Below are 22,209 nucleotides of genomic sequence, written 5' to 3'. Positions count from 1 at the left end.
ATTTATTTAGAGAGAGAGGGAGAAGCATGGAGGACGCCGGGGGCCACTCTCTCTCACACACACTTTTGCCTAGTGGCTCTAGGTGAATGGAAAGGTTACAGGATAATAAAAGGAGGAACAGGCCGTGGGGTTCTTACTGTCGAAGCAGTGTAATTTGGCGGCGTCGATCCAGGAGGACCAGGGTTTGCCCAGAAACGCCTCCGGACTGGGCACTTTGCGGTGCAGTGTCGCCATTGCTGTTCCTTCTTGTTGCTTTTTCCCTGTTCCTTCGGCAGCAGCAGCCGAGAGACACGGGATTCGAGAACGCTCCGACGTCATCTTCGGAACGTTCCGACATTGAGTGCTCTGCGAAAGGGAGGAGGGCGGCGGAGGAGGCGGGAGGCAGGAGGCGGGAGGCGGGGCGCGCTGGGCCCGGCCCGGCCCGGCCCTGCTGTGCTGCGCGCGGCCGCGGGGGGCGCCAGAGAGGCGCGGAGTGCGCGGAGCCGAGGAGAGCGCGCCAGTCGGGCTGGCGGAACGCAGAGCGGTGCGGGTGCCTGCGGAGGCCAAGAGCAGTGCTGTGAGTTCCGACCGGCCTGGTCGCCTCGAGCCGGGATGCTGCGCAACGCCGCCCTGCCCAGCTAACAACCCCGCAACTGGAGCGACCCCCGGCAGAAGTAAAGGTGGCCTTTCCCGCAGCCGACGCTGGAGGACCCAAAGTTTTACACGCTGCGTGTCCCTTCCTCCCTTGGTCCCAGGCACCCACCGTGCGGTGTCCCCGAGGGATTCCGGGGGCTTAGTGGGGACGAGATCCGCTCTTCTGCACCCCTCCATCTCCACCCCACCCCAGGGCAGGGCGGGGACTCTGGCGAGTGAGCCTCCCACTGCCATACCACCCTGTCTCCTCTCCTGGTGAGCCTGGGAACCCGTTCACTACTACGCAGATGCCTTCGGGAGCCAGAAGCGAATGGGGAAATGGACGTGGTGCAGAGAAGCGGGTGAGTAGGGCGCGGGGTGCGGCCACACCATCCCGGGCTGCGGGACAGGCAAAATCTCAAACTCAATTTGGCTCTGGTGACCCGGGGCGTCTGTGCGACGCGTGTCCTCACCAGCAGAGCCACCGCAGACGCTTGGCTGCGCGAACACCAGAGCCGGAGCGAGCTCTCGCTCTTGGAAGACCTTCGAAGCCTAGACCTCCCACAGACCCTGCGCTCCCCACGTAGCAGGAGCACTAGACATCCCACAGGAGTCTGACTCCCCGAAGTGTGGACGCTTGGTGCTTTGAGATGTTCCGCCTGACCGTAGGGGCAGGTAACTGAGACCTTTAACATCTTCTGTTATCTCTTTAAAATTGTTTGCTTACTAGGAATTCCCTAAACTGTAAAGACACCCTTATCCCACAATCCATAACTTTTCTATTTGCCGAGCATCCTTCCACTGCTGTCCCTGAGAGCCCTTTTGCCCCACACTTGATTCTGAGATGAATTCTGGTGAGGCTGGAATGTCCTGGCACTCAGCACCCTGTACCTCAGAACTAGCATTAGAGTCGGGGCAATGAAGGAGGATCTACAGACTTGTTTCGGCTGTGATGTGTATGGGAATGGCCCTGCTTATATCAGACATAGATAAATCTCTGTTAGCTTTCTTGGATGGATTGTTACCTAAGGGGCAACTGGGTAAGAAATTCCTGTTAAATACTTGTAGTTTGAGAAATATGTATCATACCTTGACATCTTAGATAAGCCAGGCACCATACTTGTCATTTCTTCATACAGCCATCTGTTCAAGCAACGTTGTTTCTCGTGGACTGGTTGCTCACAGACCGGGGGACAGGGAGACTCACCCTGGCCCTCACAGAGCTGCAATTGGAGAAGGATCACACTTCAGGGGTAGCTTGGCACATGCGCAGTGATACTAGTGTGAAAGTGGTGTGGACTTTCATAGCTGAGCCAGTCCTTGATGGAACTGGAAACAAGCTAGGAACGATCAGAAGATGTGTCACTGAGAAAATGGAATCTTCTTTGCATCTTGGAAATTGGGAAGGATTTATACTAAGCTGAGGTCTGGTCTTGCCAAGGAAAGGGGACCACTCAGAGGCTTCTGCTAAGCATGTGTGTGGGTGTGGGATATGGCTTAGGTATGTCCTACTAGGACCATGGTTGGGAGTTAACTGGAGGCAGCTAGGAAAAGAACAACATGTTCCATTCAGAGGAAGTGTCCCCAAAATGGTTTGATGTTCCTTGACTTAACTGCCACTCTTCTTGCTAAATTTCCCTGAACATTATAAGTTGGGGGGACTTTGATACACCATTAGTTTTTCTATGAGTTTTCAGCATCAGAAAGGCAAGTGTAGCACCCACCTTGCTCTTTCCTGCACTGCTGTCTGGTGACAGATTAGAAACAGGACTAGCATGAAAGACCTACACACACACACACACACACACACACACACACACACACACACACACACACACCCATACCAGGAGCACCAGATGGAGAAAGAAAGGAATCCCAGGCCTTTGCTCACTGATAATCACTAGAGCCCCAGCCATGAGTGGTTCTGTGGTGAACACAGACTTGTTAGATAAGTAAAGTGCAGGAAACCGGGACATCTGCATTCTGACAGAGCAGGACAGCTTCCTTGGGAATGTGTCATCTGCCTTACAATTCCCCTGCTCCTAGCAGAGCCATTGGGCTCCTGACCACTGTGGTGTGCAAAAGACTTCTCTACTCCCTGTGGACCAGTCCTGATGGATCCTTCCCTGCTCCTAACAACTGTCATTTGCCAGGACCACACAGGAGCAGCCCTTCTTTATCCCCTATTTTGAATGGAAAGAAGTTGAATATTGTTGTACATGTACAAATTGAAGCAAAGCCAGCCTCGCTATTTAATGTGGTAGGGGAGGCAGTTTGAGGAGGTGCTCTGATCAAGGGTTTGAAATCAGTGGCATCCATTGCAATGTGGGCATTTGATTGAAATCCCAAATCCAGCTGAACCTCTACTTCTTAATCTGTTAAATGGGCAATGAAGCTGCTGTTCTCTTGAATTGCTGTATTAGGTGAAATTAGGTGCTGAGTCCTGGGTATAAGGCCTGATGTATGTCTGAATCAGATGTGTTTGTGTGTGTTCTCTCTCTCTCTCTCTCTCTCTCTCTCTCTCTCTCTCTCTGTGTGTGTGTGTGTGTGTGTGTGTGTCCCTTTCTCCTCATCTCTTCTCTCTTGTGCTCTCTCTCTTTCAGTTGCATTGTTTTTTATTTTGTTTTTTGTATTGTTTTGTTTTGTCTACTTGGTTTTTTTTTGGGGGGGGTTGGTCTATTTTGTTTTGTTGTTTAGATGGGATATCACACTATAGCCCAGGATGGCCTCAAATTCAGTGTGGCCTACAGCAGTCTTCAGCCTCCCACACTGGCTGCCTATCTCTTTAGTCAGGATGCATGAGATGCTGTGAATAGCAGCTGGCAATTGGAAAGAAGCCAGCACGCTGATGTGATTGCTTCCAGTAGAAGAAGCACTGAACTTCTGTCCCAAACATTACTGGTCTGGCAGCACAGGGTAACCCTCCCAGCATACGGTGAGCCCTCTGCAGGAGCTCTTCCACTGGGAACAAAGCTGCCTTTGCCTCACAAGGACAAGGCCTCATAATAGAGAGCAGTGTGGGATCTCTATACATTATTTTTGTCTTCAAATATCTTGTCTCTTACAAAAGAAATTCAATATTGACTTCTAAAAGTGTTTTGCTTCTGGTGGTGAAATGATAGATCACAGAGATCATCCTGTTACACAGCTCCTTTGGGGGTTATCCCTCCTGTATTAGTTACTCTTCTCAAAGTGATGGCATATCTGACAAAACAACTTGAAGAAAGGAAGGGTTTTGTGGTGGTTTGTACACTTGGTCACCAGTTGGAATAATATGGGAAGTATGGGCCTTGTTGAAGGAGGTATTGCAGTGGGGGTCTTTGATGTTTCAAAAGCCCAGCCATGCCCAGTTAGCTCTCTCTGTCTGATAGTTGTGTCTCACAATGTGAGCTCTAAGACATTACTTCTATGTCATACCTGTTGCCATGTTCCCCACCGTGATGACCGTGGACTCACCCCCTGAACCCATGAGCCCCAAATAAATTATTTTATAAGTTGACTTGATCGTGATGTCCCATAACAATAGAACAGAAACTAAGGTGGGTTTCTGTGCCTTACAGTCTAAGGGGGCACTAGTTTCTCAGGGCAGAGAAGGTGTGGCAACAGGAAGATGAGGCAGTTGGTCACATTCTGTGCACACTCAGGAAAAAGAGCCAGGCCATAACTGGTCCTCAGATGGCTTTGTTCTGTTTATGAGTAGGAAACCCCCATTCCATGGTGCTGCCCACATTTAGGGTGGTCTTTCCACCTCAGTTGAGCCTGGAGGCTTGCCTCCTAGACTGTTCTGAATGCTGTCCACTTCTGTCCCCAGACCTGAAGTCATTTTGCATGCCATTTTGAATACATTTACTGACATATCTATTATTATGGGTATAGATGATACTGGTGTGTGTGTGTGTGTGTGTGTGTGTGTGTGTGTGTGTGTGTGTGTGTGTGTAATGTGAATTACTTCATTTTGTGGTCATTTTTCCTACAGAGTTTTGTTTCCTTTCTATGTTTCTGTCTGGGAGTATGTGCACATGAATGTATGTGAAGGATAGAGGCCCACCCTAGATACTGTTTCTCAGGAGCTTTCCCAACTTGTTTTGTAAAACAGGGATTCTCACTGACACTTGGGGCCCACTGATTGGGCTAGGCTGGCTGCCCACTAAGCTCCAGGGATCCACTCATCTCCATCACCCCAGTACTGAGATACAAGCATGTACGACCATACTCAGTTTTTTTTAGATGGGTTCTGGAAATCTAATTCAGATCCTCAAAAACCTTTACCCACTGAATCATTTCCTAGTCCTCTTTTTTTTTCATATACACTGTTACATGGCATTACATGTGGAATACCTCATTGCATGTAATGGAATGGTAATGCTCCATGGTTCCCTTAGCTATTACCTAATTGATAGGTATTTTAGGGTTCTCGTTTTTTTAGAAAAGACAGAGTGATTAACACTTTTATTTGTCTGCATGCTTTGTGGGCACAGGAGGGAGCATTTGTACCCAGACTCAGAATTGCCAGGTACATGCAGTTTCCATTTTAATAGCCTTGCCAGTCGTTCTGACTAGTCCAGACTCCCTGTAGCCATGTAGAAGTGTGCCCTTCTCTTCACACCCTCATTAATGCTCAACATATTCAAATTTCTGGCTCCTGGCAATATGAGGGGAACATGTCTTATATGCTTGCATTTCCCTCAGTTTGGGTGTTTTTTGAGCATTTTTTAATGTGCATTTTATTCCCCTTCTTTGAAGTACTGTGTCTGTTGATTAGTGGTTGGCATTTTGAGGCCTTTGTATTGATTTGAAGGAATTTGCTAGATCTTCCAGACATACAGCACTTCTGCCTGCTTAGAAATGGTGACACTTTTCAGCTTGTCACTTTTCTCCTTTTAGTTGTCTTTTCCAAAGAACTTAGATATTTGGGACTTCTCCTTGCAGCCTTTGCTTTGTGTCTTGCTTAAAGAAACTGCCCACCCTCAAAGCCATGAGTCTTCTCCTACAGTTTCTCTTTGTGTTTGGCAGGTTTTTGTTTCACATTTAGATATCCAGGTTCTTTTGATGAATAATATAAGGCAAAACATTAATTTTGCCTGGGCCCTTGGGAGGCTGAGGCAACAGGATTGTGAGTTCCAGGACAGCCTGAGCTACATAGCAAGATTCTGTCTCACAAACAATTTACAAGTGTCTCAGTTAAGGTTTTATTACTGAGAAGAGACACCACAACCACAGCAACTCTTATAAAGGAAAACATTTAATTGGGGCTAGCTTACAGTTCAGAGGCTTAGTCCATAGTCATCATAGTGGGAAGCATGGCATGTGCTGGCAGATATAGTGCTGGAGAGGTAGCTGAGAGTTCTACATCTTAATTCACAGGCAACAGGAAATGAACAGAGGCGCTTTGGATTCCTCAAAGCCCTAGTGACATACTTCCTCCAACAAAGCCACACTTACTCCAACAAGGCCACACCTCCTAACAGTGCCACTCCCTATGAGATTATGGGATTATGGGGCCTATGACTTTCAAACTACCACAAAAAGGTTGATTTCTGGTCTTTCCCAATTGTCCTTAACACCACATGCTCAGAACAATGAGGTTTGAGCTCTCCTCTATGTCCATCATGTGAGCATTTCTTCCTGCTATTATTCCACCATGTTTTCATTGCACCTGTTTGTCAGTGCCTTGCTTTCATAGCATGGACTCAGACACTTCTGTCTGTATGTCAGTGTAGTATGTGACCTGTGACAGCTGTCATTGTGGAGGTAGGCCCTGTCAATGATCTTCTTGGGAAATGCACCTTACACCCAGTGAAGGGATCCCATAAACACAGGCCCAGTAGCCACAGCCAATGTGAGTCTCCTCAAAAGGTTCTCTCAGGGTAAGTTTCCAAAATAAATATCTACGACCTGAGTATTAGAAGGTAGGAGCATGGGATGTGGATATGCCCTGCCAGTCGTCCCACATGGAAGAAATTGGGCCATGGCTAGAGGAGAGAAAGAAGTAGGCCTCAGGTGGGGCTGGGTCCTTGGGCTCTAAGAGAGGATAGGGAGTGGAGAGATGCAAGTGAGCCTGTGGCTTTCAGTAAGGCCTTCAGCAGCCAGGAGAGGGTCTGCTGGGGTAACCTCAAGGTAGCTCTGGAGTCATTTACACCCAGGACCCAGTTGGAAGGCTATCTGCTTCCCATTTCATTTCCTGATTCAAGGTTTTCATGAAAAGTCCTGGCCACAACTGTGCCACAGGGCATTAAGTCTCAAGTTGACACTTAGGAAGGATAGAAGCACCCAGTGTTCTCTCACAACAGCTCTATGCAGAGACAGCACCATCATGGTGAGAAGAGGCTCTGCCAAGATGCCTAAGGCAGCTGCTACCCAGCAGCCAGCACCTCCTGACACCTTTGCCTCATGTCTGCCCCACACTCTCTCTAGAAGCAGGCCCTGAACACAGGCAGTGGAATTTGGGGTTTTAGTCACTGAAAGGGAACAGAATCCTGAAGCTCTGCTCCCTCTAATATGGTATATCTCATCCTGCTCTCCTCTGTTCTTCCCCCAAGTCAATATTTCTGCTCCTCTATTTCCTCTTCTCCTCCTCTCATTCTGGCAGCTCCCTCTTCCCTATCCTCATGCTCCCAATTAGCTCAGGAGTTCCTGCCTCTTCCCATTCCTGGGGTCCATGCATTTTTCCCTTAGAGTCCTTCATGTTTCTTAGTTTCTTTGGTGAAGAGGATTGTTAGCTGGTAACCCTTTGCTCTATGTCTAAAATTCATATATGAGTGAGTACATGCCATGCTTGTATTTTTGTGCCTGGGTTACCTCACTCAGGATGGTTTCTTCTAGTTCCATCCATTTGCATGAGAATGTCAAGATTCCATTGCTTTTTTCTGCTGAGTAGTACTCCATTGAATAAATGTACCACATTTCTCTGTATCCATTTTCTCTATCCCAAGAGAAGAATTGCTGGATCTTGAGGTAGACTGATTCCCATTTTTCTGAGCAAAAGGTGCACCCCACTTTTTAATTTCATTGTTTGGTGTTTTGGTGGCTAGCTTCTTGAGTTCATTGTATATTTTGGAAATCAGTCCTCTGTCAGATGAGGGGTTGGTGAAGATCTTTTCCCATTCTGTGAGCTGTCGTTTTGTCTTATTGACTGTGTCCTTTGCCTTACAGAATCTTCTCAGTTTCAGGAGGTCCCATTTATTAATTGCAGATCTCAATGTCTGTGCTACTGGTATAATGTTCAGGAAGCAGTCTTCTGTGCCAATTCATTCAAGGGTATCGCCCACTTTCTCTTCTAGAAGATTCAGTGTGGCTGGATTTATGTTGAGATCTTTGATACATTTGTACTTAGGTTTTGTGCATGGTGACAGATATGGATCTATCTGCAATCTTCTGCATGTCTGAATCCAGTTGTGCCAGCACCATTTGTTGAAGATGCTATCTTTCCTACATTGTATAGATTTAGCATCTTTATCAAAAATAAGGTGTTCATAGGTGTATGGGTTATATCAGGGTTTTCAATTTGATTCCATTGGTCTATCTGTCTATTTTTGTGCCAATACCAAGCTGTTTTCAGAACTATGGCTCTATAATAGAGCTTGAAATCAGGGATGGTGAGGCCTCCAGAAGATCCTGTATTGTACAGAGTTGTTTTGGCTATCCTGGGTTTTTTGTTTTTCCATATAAAGTTGAGTATTGTCTTTCAAGGTCTGTGAAGAACTGTGTCAGGATTTTGATGGGGATTTCAATGAATCTATAGATTACTTTTGGCAAGATTGCCATTTTTACTATGTTGATTCTACCTATCCAAGAGCATAGGAGATCTTTCCATTTTCTGGTATCTTCTTTAATTTCTTTCCTTAAAGACTCAAAGTTCTTACTGTACAGGTCTTTCACTTTTTTGGTTAGTGTTACCCCAAGAAATTTTATGTTGCTTGTGGATATTATGAAGGGTGATGTTTCTCTGATTTCTTTCTCATTGGATTTATCATCTGTATATAGTAGGGCTACTGATTTTTTTGAGTTAATTTTGTATCCTGCTACTTTGCTGAAGGTGTTTATCAGCTATAGGAGTTCCCTGGTAGAGTTTTTTGGGTCACTTATGTAGACTATCATATCATCTGCATATAGTGAAAGTTTGACTTCTTCCTTTCCAATTTGTATCTCTTTGATCTCCTTTTCTTCTCTTTTGCTCTAGCTGGAACTTCAAGTACAGTATTGAAGAGGCATGGAGAGAGTGGACAGCCTTGTCTTGTTTCTGATTTTAGAGGAATCACTTTGAGTTTCTCTCCATTTAGTTCGATGTTGGCTGTTGGTTTGGTGTATATTGCTTTTATCATGTTTAGATATGTTCCTGTTATTCCTGCTCTCTCCAAGATCTTTATCATGAAGGGATGTTGGATTTTGTCAAAGGCTTTTTCAGCATCTTGTGAATGATCATGTGGTTTTTCTTTTTCAGTTTGTTTATATGATGGATTACATTGATGGATTTTCATATGTTGAACCATCCTTGCATCCCTGGGATGAAGCCTACTTGATCATAGTGGATGATTTTTCTGATGTGCTCTTGGATTCCATTTGCCAATATTTTGTTGAGTATTTTTGCATCGATGTCCATGAGGGATATTGGTCTGTAGTTCTCTTTTTTAGTTGTGTCTTTGTGTGGCTTGGGTATCAAAGTGATTGTAGCCTTGTAAAAAGAGTTTGGCAATGTCCCTTCTGCATCTATTGTGTGTAACAATTAGCTCTTGTTTGAATTTCTGGTAGAATTCTTCAGTGAAGCCATCTGGCCCTGGGCTGTTTTTGGTTGGGAGGCTTTTGATGACTGCTTCTATTTCATTAGGGGTTATAGGTCAATTTTTACTGCTTATCTGTTCTTGGTTTAATTTTGGTAAGTGATATCTATGCAGAAAATTGTCCATTTCCTTTAGGTTTTTTAATTTTGTGGAGTACAGGTTTTCAAAGTATGACCTGATGATTCTCTGGATTTCTTCAGTGTCCGTTGTTATGTCCCCCTTTTCATTTCTAATTTTCTTAATTAGCATGCTCTCTCTCTCTGCTTTTTGGTTAGTTTGGATAGAGGTTTGTCTATCTTGTTGATCTTCTCAAAGAACCAACTCTTTGTTTCATTGATTCTTTGTAATGTTTTCCTAGTTTCTACTTTACTGATTTCAGCCCTCAGTTTGATTATTTCCTGGCGTCTACTCCTCTGTGGTGAGTTTGCTTCTTTTTGCTCTAAAGCTTTCAGTTGTTCTGTCAATTCTCTAGTGTGACTTTTCTCCAGTTTCTTCATGTGGGCACTTAGTGCTATGAACTTTCCTCTTAGCACTGCTTTCAGAGTGTCCCATAAGTTTGGGTATTTTGTGTCTACATTCTCATTCAATTCTAGGAAGTCTTTAATTTCTTTTTTTATTTCTTCCTCAACCCAGGAATGGTGCAATTGGGTGTTATTCAATCTCCATGAGTTTGTAGGTTTTCTGCAATTTGTATTGCTGTTAAATTCTAGCTTTAAAGCATGGCGATCTCTTTTGTATCTGTGGAGGTTTGCTTTGTTGCCAACTATATGGTCAATTTTAGAGAAGGTGCCATATGGCACTGAGAAGAAGGTATATTCTTTTGTGTTTGGATGGAACATTCTATAGATATCTGTTAAACCCAGTTGGGTCATAATTTCTTTTAGATCCTTTGTTTCTTTGTTAAGTTTCTGCCTGGTGGTCCTGTCTAGTGGTGAAAGTGGGGTGTTGAAGTCTCCTACTATAAGTGTGTGTGGTTTTATGTGTGGTTTGAACTTTAGTAATGTTTCTTTTACAAATGTGGGTGCCTTCGTATTGGGGGCATAGATGTTCAGGATTGAGACTTCATCTTGATGGACTTTTCCTGTGATGAGTATGAAATGCCCTTCTTCATCTCTTTTGATTGATTTTAGTTTGAAGTCTAATTTGTTAGATATTAGGATTGCTACAGCAGCCTTGTTTCTTGGGCCCATTTGATTGGAAAATCTTTTCCCAACCCTTTACTCTGAGATGACACTGTCTTTGAAGTTGAGGTGTGTTTCTTATATACAGCAGAAGCAGATTCTGTCTTTGTATCAATTCTGTTACCCTGTATCTTTTTATTTGCAGGTTAAGACCATTGATATTGAGGGATATTCATGTCCATTGATTGCTGGTTCTTGTTTGTTATGGATTTATTGTTGGTAGTGTCATTGTGTGTGTATTTCGCCCTCCTGTTTCTTTTCATATTTGGTAAAATTGGATTATCTATTGCCTATGTTTTTGTGAATGTAGTTATCTTCGTTGGGTTGGAGTTTTCCTTCCAGAACTTTCTGCAGTGCTACATTTGTGGATATGTATTGTTTAAGTCTGGTTTTTTCATGGAATATCTTGTTTTCTCTATCTATCGTGATTATAAGTTTTGCTAGGTACAGTGGTCTGGGTTGGCATCCATGCTCCCTTAGTGTTTGGAGAATATCTATCCAGGACCTTCTGGCTTTCAAAGTTTCCATTGAGAAATCAGATGTGATTCTGTTAAGTCTGCCTTTATATGTTACTTGGCCTTTTTCCTTTGCTGCTCTTAACATTTTCTCTTTATTCTGTAGGTTGGGCGTTTTGATTATCATGTGTCAAGAGGACTTATTTTTGTGGTCCAGTCTGTTTGATGTTCTGTAAGCTTCTTGTACTTTCATAGGCATATCCTTCTGTAGGTTGGGAAAGTTTTCTTCTATGATTTTGTTGAATATTTTTTCTGTACCTTTGAGCTGAATTTCTTCACCTTCTTCTATATCTATTATTCTTAGGTTTGGTGTTTTCACAATGTCCCATATTTCCTGGATATTTTGTGTTAGGGATTTGTCAGACTTGAGATTTTCTTTGGTCGATGACTGTACATCCTCTATGGAGTCTTCAGCAACTGGGATTCTCTCTTCCATCTCTTGAATTCTATTGGTTATACTCACATCTTTAGTTCCTGATCATTTATCCAGTCTTTCTATTTCCAGCATCCCCTTGTTTTGTGTTTTCCTTAGTGTGTCTATTTCAGCTTTCATGCCTTGAACTGTTTTTAGTGCTTCCTTCACTTGTTTGGTTGTTTTTTCTTGGCTTTCTTTAGATTCTTTAAGAGATTTGTTTACTTCTTGAGTTTTTTGGTTCATCTTTTCCTCCATTTCATATTATTTTTGCTTGTTTTTCTTTATATATTTCTTCTTATATTTCTTTAAGGGATTTTCCTGTTTCCTCCTTAAAGTTCTCCATCATCTTCCTAAGATAATTTTTGAGGTCCATCTCTTCTTCATCCTCTGTGTTGGGCTTTTCAGATCTTGGTGGTGTGGAGTCCCTAGATTCTGGTGAGTCATATTGGTTTTTCTGTTGTTGAGTGTGTTCTTACTCTGCCTTCTTCCCATCTCTTCTTCCAGTGAGTGCAGGTGGGGTCTTTCCCTCTCTTCGGTGGCAGGTGGAGGGCTCAGCTTCTGGCAGCAGTGGGATGGCAGAGGGTGATAGGTGGACAAGGGTGGGGTGTGTTTGGGCTCAGGGTGGGCCTTCCCAGTCTGGGCAGATCCACTCTTGCCCAGGTGGGCTCAGGCAGAAGCAAACAGGGGTTGATGGGGGAGGTTGGGGAGCAGAGCAGTGCCCAGACTCACCTGAGGCTGGGGCGCCTGCCACACGACAGGGGGCAGAGTGTGGACAGGGCACTTGGGTAGGTTTTATGCAGAGTGAACTATGTTGTCCATTGATGAGCTTTATATAGGCTTTGATATGCTCTCAAAACCACCACCAGCAATAACCCAAGTCACAAATAGCCTCAGCTTACTGTAGTTCCCCAAGTGGCATGGCGTTTCTGGGTCTTGTGGCAATTTCTGCACTGCAGAAAAGGTCAAGTGGGGCAAATGCATGACCAGTTCCAGCCAGTTCTGTCAGAGTCAAACTTGCACCTGGACTCTGTGGGCATCCTGCTCGCTCCTTGGGCCTCCCTATCCACCCTTGGCACATGGATAGACTCTTTCCACCTCCGGAGCTCATGAAAATCTGCTTGCCAGTTACAGACACCATCCACTTCTTTCAACCCCTCTTCCTGCATGGGGAGGGAATGGAAGCCTCGAGTACCAAGTCGAGCCTGCATGAAACCCATGCAATCCAGATGAGGCCAATATACCTCAGCTTTCAGAGTGCTCCCAGCTGTTGAGGGGCAGAGACTCTGGCCTGGAGTGGAAAATAGCCCTACTGATCTCAGGGAACCCCATAACTAGGACCAGAGACCAAGATGCTCTAGGTGCTGCTGGATAAGGGATTATGGAGGCAAGACAGGTGGCTAAAAAGACTTGAATGTTACTGCCAGCAGGGAGTCAGGGTCAGATGGTAGGGCCTCCTGGGCACTGCCCCTCTCTCCTGTGCACTGTGTACTATTTGGGAGAAACAGGCTAATTTCAGTCTCTCCCTCCCCATCTTCCTACTTGGAATCATGGAAGTGGAAGGGGTGACCACACTGCAGCCCAGCCTGCTTAGACTCCAAGACAGCACTGCATGCTCTGCAGCAGGGGCATGGCCCTGGAAGCCTTCTTTTGTCTGGCGCTCATCAGAGACCATGGGAGGTGCTGGCAGCATGTGGAGTATCATCCGGAGCTTCCTTTGGTTTCTGAGAGGTGAGGGTTACTTACGGGGAGCTGGAGCCCTGAACTTCTTTCTCTTCTTGAGGTTGGAGCTGAGGCGGGGGGTGGGGGGGGTGCAGACAGCAGCACCCACTCTGCACACTCAGTCACAAAGTGTTTGTCGTGCTCTTCTGTGAAGCTGGCCCCGATGGAGAGGGGCAAACAGAAGCTACAAACAGTATAATGTCTTCATCCTGCAAAGGGATTTCCAGAGCTACTGGTGATGTCACTGGTGGCCTGAAGACATCAGATGCAATCAATTGGCCATCTGAAGGTTGAATGTTATGTTATACAAGGAAGTCTTTGCAGGGTGATTCAGGTAGCTGTCCTGGGTTAGTGCCTTAGGCATTGACTGTTGTCCTGTGTACCCAATGGGAGAGAGAAGCCGAGGGGGATTTATTACGAGAAGATCCTTAGTCCGTAAGGTTAAGATATCTTTATTTAGATTAACATCAGCCTAACACAAGCCAGAGTGCGCCAGGGGCAGCAAGGCAGGCAGGACAGAGAGAAGGGGCTCCCATGGGCCTTGCAGCCCCTTAAAAACTTATCACGTGTCATCCTGACTTCACCTTGACCACGCCCTAATAGGTGTGGTCAGGCACACGTGTAGCCAGCTTCTAGCAGGCGTGGCTTACACTGTCCCTACAGGGATTTTATAAGTGCACATGCACAGAGTGATATAAAAAAAACAGCATACAGAAACACTTGAAGTTGCTGGTGCTGAGAGGCAGCCACAAGCCCAGGAACACTGTCAACCAGCAGAAGCTGCAGAGGCAAGGGCCATGTTCTCTTCTGTGGTGGGAGTGTGGCCTTGATTTTGCTCAGTTTAAAAAGAAAAATGTTGGCCTTCTCACTTCTGAGAACTGTTAGAGAATAATGTCTGTGTTGCTTTGTGCCTCTAGACTCATGGTAATTTGTTACAGTAGCCCCAGGGCCAGCCTTGCAAGTACAATGGAAGCCTGAGTATGAAAACAGTTCATGTGAATGGAGCCACATTTGTTCCCTTGGGAAATACATATATATGGAGTGACTGCACTAGTCCAGGCCCAGGAGCTGCGAACAAGGAAGGTAGAACACCTGATAAACCTGGGAAGGGAGTGGGGAGTAGGTAATACTGGAAAGTGTCTTAGTCACTCTTCCATTGCTGTGAAGAGACACCGTGACCAAAGAGACTCTTACAAAGGAAAAACATTTAATTGGGGCTGGCTTACAGTTTCAGAGGTTTAGTCCATTATCATCATGGTGTCATGGTGAGGGTTGAAAGGTTCAGGCTTTAATGCTAATTGGCTCTACCGCTTTAAGAGACAGACCCCGCCCCTGACAACAGTAGGGACATGCACAGGGACGTGCCATCACCATGTCACCTGCCACACATTATGTGAGGACTCTGAGCATGCATGGAACCTCAGTGTGCATGTACAGTCTTCCCTTTAAAAGTTCCAACTTCCCTGCTTTGCTCTCTCTCTGCCTCTTTGCTCTCTCTCTCTGCCTCTTCTCCACTCTTCTGTTTCTTTCTCGCTTGCTCTCCATGATATAATAAAATGGTTAATGTACTCTCTTAGTCTCATCTTTCTTCCTTTCTTTATTTCTAATGTAAGCAAAAATCTAACATTTTGGCACCGAACGTGGGGAAGAAAGATGAGACATGAGACTAAGAGAATACATTAACCTGTTTATTACAGGCCTGGCAGAGTAGAGAGAGTAAGAGAGAAGAGAAACAAAGTTAATGGCAGACCGCCATGCGCCACAGAGAGAAGTGAAGGGAGGAAGAGAGAACAGGCAGAGAGAGAGAAGAGAGAAGAGAAGGAAGAGCGCATAAGTGGGCAGGGATCCTTTACACCTGCGTGCAGACTTAGTTCCCATGGAACCCTGGGCTGACTGGGTATTGCCTGAGTGGATTCTGCCAGGTAACAGGGGCAGGCCAGCATAATACCTGAATTTAAGCAAAAGAATAACATTTTTGGCACCCAACTCAGTTTAGGCTCTCCCTGAAACCTCTCCCACCAGGGTTACGGGGAATTTCGGGGATCCTAGAATCCGAACACACAACCCACTTTCCATCTCGGTTTTCCCGGCCTTACCTCCTGCCTGTGGTGGCTTGAGATGCCAGAACTCTGTACGCTTCAACTTGCCGCTTTTCAAACTAAGGATCTTTGGAATCCACTCATCTGCCTGTTGGCTGCAGTCTGGTAAGATACCCCTTAAATTTCCCAAGGTCAGGTTTGGAATCCCACTCCAGGAGAGGTGCTTTTTGGCTTTTCAGTTCGGACCACTGGGTCCTTTTGGTTTCGGGATAGCTGAGTCCCCTTTGGGGCCAGGCCCCCAGCAATCCCTCTCAGGGCTATGGGCTTCCGAAGAGGGGCTTTTGCCGGTTTTTTCACTTGCCTCACCCATGGGGAATACATGTATGGGAACTTTTCTGGTTACTGCCAGCGAAGAGGTAAATGGGAGGAGTTCTACCTCTCTGTGGGAACCTCCTTTCACCTAACAATGTCCTGTTTCACTAAAACTCTTATGTACTATCCAAGCTTTCTTCTACCTCTCTGTGGGAACATTCTTTCACCTGGGAATGTCCCCCACTCTTCTGTTTGTTACTCCTGCCAGCAGTCGGAAACATGCCTAAGGTTGCCACCATCTTGGCCATGTGACCTACCTGTAGGCACGCCCACCACAGCCACCTGTGCCAGCAAACCTGGCTGCCAGATTTTTTGCTTTTTATTTTTGTCTCTGATTCCTTTCACTGGCCCTGTTGTGCATGGCTCGTTTATGGAATACTGTGTCTTTCCAGGGCCCTCTGTTTAAGTCTATTCTGTCCCTTTAAATCTCCTGTCTGTTTGCTACAATGTACGGATCAAAGATTCTGGTTCCCCCTTTTACTTTTATCCAGTCCTGCTTGTCTCTGTACATGTAGTTTAAATTTAACTTTATACTTAGCTAACTCTATATGCAATTTAAACTGTGGTAAATCTCATATTTCTAAATTGTTATGTATCTTTAAATGATGATTAACATTTGAAATCATAAAGGTCTATTTCAAGTTAACAAAATATTTACACCACTCAATCCATCCTACAAGCTGTTTACAAAGGTAACGCTTTTATTACAAAAAGAAATTTTTCTCTAACTAAAGGTAAATTTTTGACTGCCGAGATATTAGACAGGCAACCCTCAAATGCTCAGAGATCTAGAGAACATAGCATTTAAAATGTTTTATTAAAAAGCTTTTCATAACAGAGAGATAGGCCAGCTGCTGGCTCCACCCCATTTCCTCCAAGAAGACTGGGCACTGAAGAAACTTCATCTTGAGTCAATGGCAATGCTGGCCACTGAGCAACCCTGCCCTTCACCTCAACTGCTGCAAAGTACTCCAGACCGTGGACAAGAGGACAGGGGAATCGACTTTCCCTGTGTTGCTTGGATCAACGGTAGGCAAGTCTTCCTATAGTTCCCAATCCACAGGTCCCATGCTATCTGGTCCCATGCTATCTGGTCCCATGCTATCAGCAAGAAAGCGGGTGTCCTGCAGCCCACAATCATGGATGGAGGACCTTGGGGGTGGCTGTCCCTACAGCCTGCTGGCAAGTCTCTGTTATTCTTTAATCATTAATTCAGGTAAAATCTTATCCTTCTCAAGAACTCTGATGTTTTTGACAACTGGTAGTTTTGACAGCATAAAGCAAAACTGATTCAGGAACAGGTATTTTAAGATTTACATTCAAAACAATGAAATGTGTTCCAGATTTCTCTATTTCTCATGCTACTGTTCATAGTCAGTAAAGTTCTACAATACCGCTATATGATCATAACTACAAGGTCAAGATTAAGATGCTTTTCATTGTCCTAAAAAAATGTCTGTCAATTTTAAAATGTTAATGCTTTCAGCCAAGTTGCTTCTAACATGAAAATGCTGCTAATGTGTCTAATACTTATGTTTCCACAAACTCTAAGGATTTTTGTAAGTTCCAGGGAGCTGAATTGGATCCAAACAGGTCAGATTCACTCCAGTTATTCAATTTTTTCCTGGTCCCAGGACTCCCTTCATGTTGGGACCCCTCAGGAACCCCTCCCTCATCTTACAATCCTCCCCTCAAGTACCAGGACCTAAGAAAAAAAATTGTTTTCTAAACTTAACCTTGTCCTCTGCCCTGCCAACATCTTGCCAGGTCAAAGAGGTGCCAGAGTTCCATGCCTGGACTTCAATGGAGCAACCAGCTACCCCAGGACACGGCAGCACCCTAACCTTCTCAGGCCCCCCCCCAAAGATGGTCAATGCCCCCTAGGTCAGCAGGAAGCAGTCTGGAGAATTTGATGTCCTTATTCCTTAACCTGCCGTGTCTGACACCCACCTTTTTTTAATAATAAGTAGAGGTGGGAATGAAAGGTTCCGGCTTTAATGCTGATTGGCTCTACCTCTTTAAGAAACAGACCCGGTCCCCTGACAACAGTCAGGGCATGCACAGGAATGTGCCATCACCACGTCACCCACCCCACATTATGGCCTGCATGAGGACTCTGGGCATGCATGGAACCTCAATGTGCATGTGCAGACTTCCCTTTAAAAGTTCCAACTTCCCTGCTTTGCTCTCTATCTCTGTCTCCTTCTCCTTCTTCTTCTTCTTCTTCTTCTTCCTCTCTCTCTCTCTCTCTCTCTCTCTCTCTCTCTCTCTCTCTCTCTCTCTCTGCCTCTTTGCCTCCTCTCTTCTATTTCTCTCTCACTCACTCTCCATGATATAATAAACTGGTTAATGTATTCTCTTAGTCTCATGTCTCATCTTTCTTCCTTTCTTCATTTCTAATTTAAGTAAAAGAATAAACAGGGGTCATGCAGCATGAATAATAGCAGTAGCTGAGAGTAGCTGATCCTAGGCTGAGAGAGAGGGAGAGGGACACATGCAAACCTGGTCCTAGTGTGAGTTTTGTGAGTTTTGAAACCTCAAAGCCCACCCCCAGTGACATACTTCATCCAACAAAGCCACACCTCCTACTCCTTCTAATCTTTTCAAAAGTTCTACTCCCTGGTGACTAAGCATTAAAATCAATGAGCCTGTGGGGACCATTATTATTCAAACCACATAGGAAAAATTAACATGTGCCCTTTGTTATAATAATATTTTCAAGAGGGCAGGAGAGTGGGGGACTTGAGAAACCAGAAGACAGAGGAGGACAGCCTTTCACATGGGCTGTCCTGAGATCCAAACCCTTGTATCAAGACAGCCTTGCCAGCTGGAATGAGTTTTCTCAGAAGAATGAGCTTTCAGTGCAAAGGCCCTGTGGTGGAGTACTAGAACTGGACACACTCCACTGGCTAAGTTAGAGAGCCCCTGTCTGTCTGTCTGTCTGTCTGTCTGTCTGTCTGTGTCTTGCCATGGGGCTAACCTGTAGCTCTTGATCAAGGATGTGGGAGGCAGAAAGCTGGGAAGACTATTGGAATTTAGAGGCATGGCTTGGGCTTTAAACTATGCTGGCAACTTTGAACAAAATCATTTCCTAAGTCAGAAATGGAACCCACAATGAGTGCAATAATTGTGCAAAGGCCCCACAGTTCAAAGTCAGCAATAAGGGTGATACATCAAAGCTGCCAGCAAAGGTGACTTGAACCAGAAACTGCTTTCAAGAACAGAGTACACCCCAAAGGGGTGGCCAGTGTGCTGCTTCCAGAGCTGTGACTGGGGAGCAGTTATCACAGAAACAGATAGTTTATTCACTTATCCATTAATTAATTAATAAATGCTTGATGAACACTTATCAAGTTCCCAACACCAAGTAGACTCTGGGGAAATAGCAGTGAATAGGCTGTAGATGGTGCTGACCTCACAGAACATCCTCTAGGGAACACAGCAGGTGTGCTGTGCAATTAGTATTTTTTACTGTATTAGAAGTTTTAGGTTATGAAATTATTTTTAGTAATAAAACAGCAAAAAATCATTATAGAGACATAAGTAGATGGGCAATGGTGGCACACAACTTTTATCCCAGCACTAGGAAGGCAGAGGCAGGCAGGTCTCTAGGTTTGAGGCTAGGCTATTCTACAGAGTAAGCTTCAGGACAGCCATGGCTTCACAGAGAAATCCTGCCTCAAAAAAGAAAGAAAAGTATAGAAACTATTTCACTAACTACCTCTCCAGAGAAGCCACTGCCAACAAGTTTGTTTGTTTGTTTCTTCAACTTTTAAAAGTGTAACTAGGATATAAAATCATAGCCTTCTGGATTTATTTTTTAGCTCAATGTATCATGATGATGCTCCTTACACCAAACACACATTTCTTTTTGATGGCTGAGTAATATTCCACACTATGAGTGCACGGCAGTATAACTATGGTCTGTGTTGTAAACAATATGTAAAGAAAATTACTCTATGTGTCTTTATGTAGCCTGTGAGTACATTTTAAAAGGACAAGTTCATAGAAGTGAAATGTGGCCAAAAGGGCTTGAGTAGTTTAATAAAGACAGTAGCTGAGTGAGATACTAAGGTGAGCACAGCTTCCTATAGCCTCAGCTACAGGGTGTCAGCAATGGTTCTCTGTGTCTGTCTGATGAGAATGATAGCTTGTTTAAATGAATCATTTTTACCTCCACCAACATTAATCAGCCCCCTGTGAACTAGTCCAAGCCTTCATTGAGTGTGTGCTATGAGCTATATCGGGTCATGTGACTAAATTTGGAGGCCTCACAGACTTTGGCCACAGTAAAAGATAGCTGAATGTACAACAACCAAAAAGTAATTCTACCACACAATAAAGGTGCTTCTTACAGCACCACAGGTGCTGCTTCACAAGCCCTCATTCCAAACATGGCACCCACACTTTACATGTTTATAACATCACACAACTCTGATGGTTTCTGCTGGGATCTACCAGACTCAGATTTGAGCTACGATTGCTATAAATGATAGTGTTTCCATGTTCACACAAATTTTTCTGCTCTTACAGACACATCAGAGTTGAATTGTGGAAAACCAAGAATATCTCCATGCCATCATCCCTCAGTACATGTGGATGAAGTACCATGACTGATCATTTTGTGTTAGAAAGTTTGATTTTAAGAACTGCTGCTTGAGTTGCTGATTTGAATTTCACATAGAAATCATTCAGTGAATTCTGATGTGGGATTAGGACAGAATCTCTAATAATTTTCAAATGGCCTCAATCACACTCCTAACATTTTGTACTATTTATTTACGAGAAGCATTCTCAGTATTGACAGTTATAAAATCAAAATATTGACCAATCCTGAAAGGTGTTAGAGATGCTGTAGGTCCCACATATCAAATATTCAGCCAAGATTTGATTCATTTATGTAAAAATAAGCAAGTACAGTGTCAAATTAATACACAAATTTGTTTTTAATAAATCATAAATTTATATGTACACTAAAGAATTTGCTTTAAAATAAATTTCTTTATGATTTATTATCCATAATGTTTGGTTTATATACAGATTTTATAGCCCTATCTACAATGAATTGTGTACGAATTTCCTGACCAAACAGGGATTGTGAGTGTGGAAAGCTGAAAAAACTTTGCTCTAATTAGAGGCTAGAACTGCTGAGCTCTAATGAGAGTGGCCAGGGCATCCCAGGCAATGCAGGCTGTGTGCAAAGGCCCTGTGAGAAAAAGCCAACACTGCAGCAAGACTGAGCAAAGCAAGGCAGGAGCGAGAGGGAGAAGGCTACAGCTCCCAGCACTTTCCAAGTTTCATTCCTGAAGGATACATGAAATCCAACCTAGCCAGCTGGCCTTTCTAACCAATCCTCTGGACCAAGAAGAAGGGACAATGGATTCAGTGTCAACTCAGGCAGTGATCTTGGGAGTTCCAAAAGAGAGATGGAGATGGCTGAACCAGCATAAGACCAGTAATAGGAAGAAGTGGGAGACTTCAGAGTTATCTACACTGCCCGAATGCCTGAGTGGGCTTGGCAGGAAGTGAAGTGATGGTGGAAAGCAGGGCAGAGAGGAGCTGTCACTTTGACAACAAGGAGAGGCCAGCAGAGTTGGGAAGGTTCTGGGCAAAGGCAGAGCTCTGGGAGGGGACCTGCTCTGAGACCAGGACTCAGCCCTGGTGCCTACAGCCACATCCAAAGGACTCTGGCCAAGGGACTGCCAGCTGATCACACAGAAGATCGTCCGAGCCATGGTGTCCTGCGACCTGGCAGCCTGCTTGGGAAGGGACAGTGCCCCACAAAACTCCTCTGTGAGTTTGGGAAGAGATTCTAGAGGGTGTCATTTGAAGCTGGGAGTCATAGGGTCCAGAAGTAGGCAGAAAAAATGAGAGAAGACAAAGATACAAGAAGGAGGAAGAGGAAGAGAGCTGCTTCCTGGGACACTTCTGTGGGGCTGAAAGTCTGGGAGCACTGGCAAGGGCATCTGCCTCACTCCTTAGTGTAACAGACTGGACAGTGCTCACAGGTACTCCGTTCTCACTAAGGTTGTTCTCTCAGAGACACTGACATATTGGTGATATTTGTTTCTTGTATCCATTGTGAGAATCAAGGAGTTGCATGAAAATGGAAGAAACCATAGAAAATAGATGTCCAGAATAGAAACTGAGAAGAACCTCTTACCAAACAAAGTAAAAGGGCAAACCACAAAAGGAAAAGAAAACCTGACCTTCTGACAGAAAAGGCACTAACACAGCCTCATCAATAAAGGAAAATACAGAGCCAGTCACCTGTAGCCACCTGTACAACACCAAGAAAATGAGGCAAAAATAGGGAGGAATGTGGGTGAAATATGACTGTATTAATAACTTATTAATAACATAAGTATATTTAAAATCAGTTGCCAAATATTGAAGCTATAGCTAAATAGGACCCATATTCATCAGCTTTGCAAAATCTGATGATACCAATGTGGGGGTTGGCAGTGGGGAGTTAGGTGCTGCTAATGGAATGGAGATCCAGGGGCAAAAATCATCTAATAACACAAAAATGCACATCTATATTGTTTGGACTGAGTGTCTGAGAGGAACTTCTCAGGT

The 22,209-nt window shown here is 44.6% G+C and overlaps 1 protein-coding gene and 1 long non-coding RNA gene across 22 annotated transcripts in view; one reads left to right on the top strand and one right to left on the bottom strand.

Moving 5' to 3' along the window:
- Atxn7l1 (ataxin 7 like 1) overlaps positions 1–1,974 on the bottom strand; it is a 227,757-nt gene extending 225,783 nt beyond the window's left edge. For 3 of the 11 annotated variants that reach the window (XR_004770069.1, XM_027417021.2, XM_027417022.2), the window contains exon 1: positions 138–418. Coding sequence is in view for 7 of the 11 variants with exons in the window: in XM_027417021.2 (XP_027272822.1) it covers positions 138–318 (181 nt within the window). In the remaining 4 variants the exon portion in view is untranslated. Of the gene's footprint in view, positions 1–137; positions 894–1,701 lie in introns of those variants that run through there. The other 8 variants (XR_004770068.1, XM_027417017.2, XM_027417016.2 and 5 more) reach the window with 7 other exon arrangements.
- On the top strand, positions 833–20,647 carry LOC103161869. 11 transcript variants are annotated; one of them, XR_004770071.1, is made up of 8 exons: positions 833–974; positions 1,089–1,287; positions 13,055–13,228; positions 14,158–14,302; positions 14,917–15,141; positions 15,242–15,423; positions 16,469–16,659; positions 20,164–20,647. It is a non-coding gene; the product is annotated as an uncharacterized LOC103161869 (long non-coding RNA). The 11 variants fall into 11 exon arrangements; XR_004770072.1 differs by lacking the exon at positions 14,917–15,141 and having other exon boundaries at positions 1,092–1,287; XR_004770074.1 differs by lacking the exon at positions 14,917–15,141 and having other exon boundaries at positions 13,078–13,228.
- Positions 20,648–22,209: the final 1,562 nt, after the last annotated feature.

Source organism: Cricetulus griseus, chromosome 5 (genome assembly GCF_003668045.3).
Source record: "Cricetulus griseus strain 17A/GY chromosome 5, alternate assembly CriGri-PICRH-1.0, whole genome shotgun sequence".
Classification (NCBI taxonomy): domain Eukaryota; kingdom Metazoa; phylum Chordata; class Mammalia; order Rodentia; family Cricetidae; genus Cricetulus; species Cricetulus griseus.
Note: the sequence above shows the minus strand (reverse complement) of the source record. Positions and strands in the feature narration are given on the sequence as shown.